The sequence below is a fragment of the Carassius auratus genome, unplaced genomic scaffold (assembly GCF_003368295.1).
Source record: "Carassius auratus strain Wakin unplaced genomic scaffold, ASM336829v1 scaf_tig00026096, whole genome shotgun sequence".
Lineage (NCBI taxonomy): Eukaryota > Metazoa > Chordata > Actinopteri > Cypriniformes > Cyprinidae > Carassius > Carassius auratus.
In genome coordinates this window covers 42927-45046 of record NW_020525486.1, presented here as the reverse complement: position 1 = coordinate 45046, position 2120 = coordinate 42927, and the positions used below count along the sequence as shown (strand labels likewise).

Sequence of the window (2120 nt, the reverse complement as noted above, 5' to 3'; positions counted from 1 at the left end):
AGGCTCTCTCTTCTCATTCTTTCCTTTTTGATTTTGTTTAGTTTATTATTTGAAATTTGAATGCATAGGTTGATCTGTGTTAACTTTAACAGAAAATCACACAAAATATATTTTTTTTATTAATTACCGGTATATTAAATATATTTATGTTAAAATGCTTCAGTCACGAGATGTGTTTAACGGTTTCCTGTGTGAGGAATAAAAAACTGTTCTTCACCCTTAAGATGGTAAGACTGAGAGAGGAGGAGGAGTTGTGAAATCGAATGGAAAGGTATAAAATAAGGTGAGAGAGATGTAAAATTATTGTGAGGAAAGAGACAGAAGCTGGTGAATTACAATGGCAAGTCTCTGTATCCTCTCTCTCTCTCTCTCTTTCTCTCTCTGTCTATATATATATATATATATATATATATATATATATATATATATATATATATATATATATATATATATATATATATATATATATATATATATATATATATATATATATATATATAAAATTTGTGCTTAATAATCATATTCCACTTCTTTGACAGGTCAAATCAGGATCTATTGGCGTTCTGTTGATGGCTCTCCTTTTTGGGAGTGGAGACTTCTTAAAAATGGAAAGAGGTAATTTATACAATATATACTAAAATATATTTATGTTGACTTTTCATAATTACTTAACACACATTTGTTAATGAGCCCCTGATATTAATTAAATGTAAACCAGGTGTTGTTTAACAAAAAGCATGTGACCAGTTTGTGCAAATGATTTATAAAGTATTTGATGAGATGACTTGCTTTGAGTATGCATTGACAGTATTATTAGATAAACAGAGTGATAAATTAAAAGTTCATCTTTTATACAGGCAAGTAATACTACCCAAGTATCATATTTATATACATATTCAAATATTTGATTCCGTCATTTATGTTTTTTTTGCAGGCGATACAAATGTCACTGAGCGATGTTCTATGCCTAAACTGTGTAATGTGTACGGCTTCACTAACTGGTACAAAGTGGGCAATGTCTGTGTCAAATACTTCAACAGACCTCTCAACTTTACTGATGCTGAGGTTTTTTTTATTTTTATTTTTTTGTCCATGGAATGTAAAAACAATCGGTGTCATGTGTAGTCATTAAATGTTCTTCCTTGTTCATATCCAGTTCGACTGTAGGAAAACAGCCCCTGGTGCACACCTGGTGTCGGTGCATAAAAAAGAGCATAATGATAAGCTGCTCTGCACTGTGAAAAGATTCAACCCAAATAACCTGCGCATCTGGCTTGGAGCTTTTGAACTTTTCAAGGTAAAATAAGATTGAGATGTGATGGTGTTTACAAATTTGATGTTATTATCTGGTTTATTACTAAGAACTTTTTGTGTGTGTGTCTTTCTTTATTTCTTCTTTAAAAACTCTCTCATTATTTCAGTCTGGTCAATTTCTTTGGCTTGATGGATCCTACTGGGATTATGAAATCTGGACACGTGGTGAACCCAACCATATGTACACCAGCACAGAGGAATGTGTGGAGATGAACTGGAAAGGTAAGAACAGAGAGACACTAATGGGTTATAGGATAATCACATTCATTTTTAAGTAAATGTTTTGCTAAGTGATCAGTGAGGCTGTGAGGAATATTCGGTAAGAAGGTAGAATAATCTCTTCATTTCACTGTCCCTCATTTTCAGAGACTGGCAAATGGAATGACCACGGTTGTCATTTCAAGAAAAACTACATATGTGCCTTCAAACTAAATGGCATCTTGAAACAAGAGGAGATGGAATAGTTTTATCTGTGTACTGACACATAAAACTTTCTGAATAAATCGATATTCTCTGCATCAACAAAAAAAACTTACAATAAAAATAAATAAAAAATAATTCTTCAAAATAATTCTTCAAATAGCTTTAAAATGCTAATAAAGAATGTTTGCAATCAAAATTATCAGTTGATTATTATTATTTTTTTTTACTGTTTGTCTGATTATGACTGTCTGTAAAGTAATGTATATAAAAATAATGGTTCCAAAAGGGTGTTTTTGGTTCCCAAAAGAACCTTTCAGTGAAAAGATCCTAAATAAAAAATTTCGAGGAACATAAAAATAGAAAGAACCTTCATTTTTAAGAGT

General features: G+C 31.0%; 1 protein-coding gene across 1 annotated transcript; it reads left to right on the top strand.

The window, feature by feature from the left end:
• The first annotated feature begins 305 nt into the window (after window positions 1–305).
• Window positions 306–1878, top strand: LOC113078603 (lectin-like). The gene is made up of 6 exons (XM_026250926.1): window positions 306–340; window positions 540–615; window positions 935–1065; window positions 1157–1297; window positions 1422–1536; window positions 1681–1878. Exons 1-6 carry the CDS (start codon window positions 338–340, stop codon window positions 1776–1778), a joined length of 564 nt encoding a protein of 187 aa, XP_026106711.1. The 5' UTR covers window positions 306–337; the 3' UTR covers window positions 1779–1878.
• Window positions 1879–2120: the final 242 nt, after the last annotated feature.

Coding starts and splice junctions, on each gene's coding strand:
- LOC113078603 (XM_026250926.1), top strand. Junction 1,298..1,421: donor GAGCTTTTGAACTTTTCAAG/GTAAAATAAGAT, acceptor TCATTATTTCAG/TCTGGTCAATTTCTTTGGCT. Junction 1,537..1,680: donor TGTGGAGATGAACTGGAAAG/GTAAGAACAGAG, acceptor CCTCATTTTCAG/AGACTGGCAAATGGAATGAC.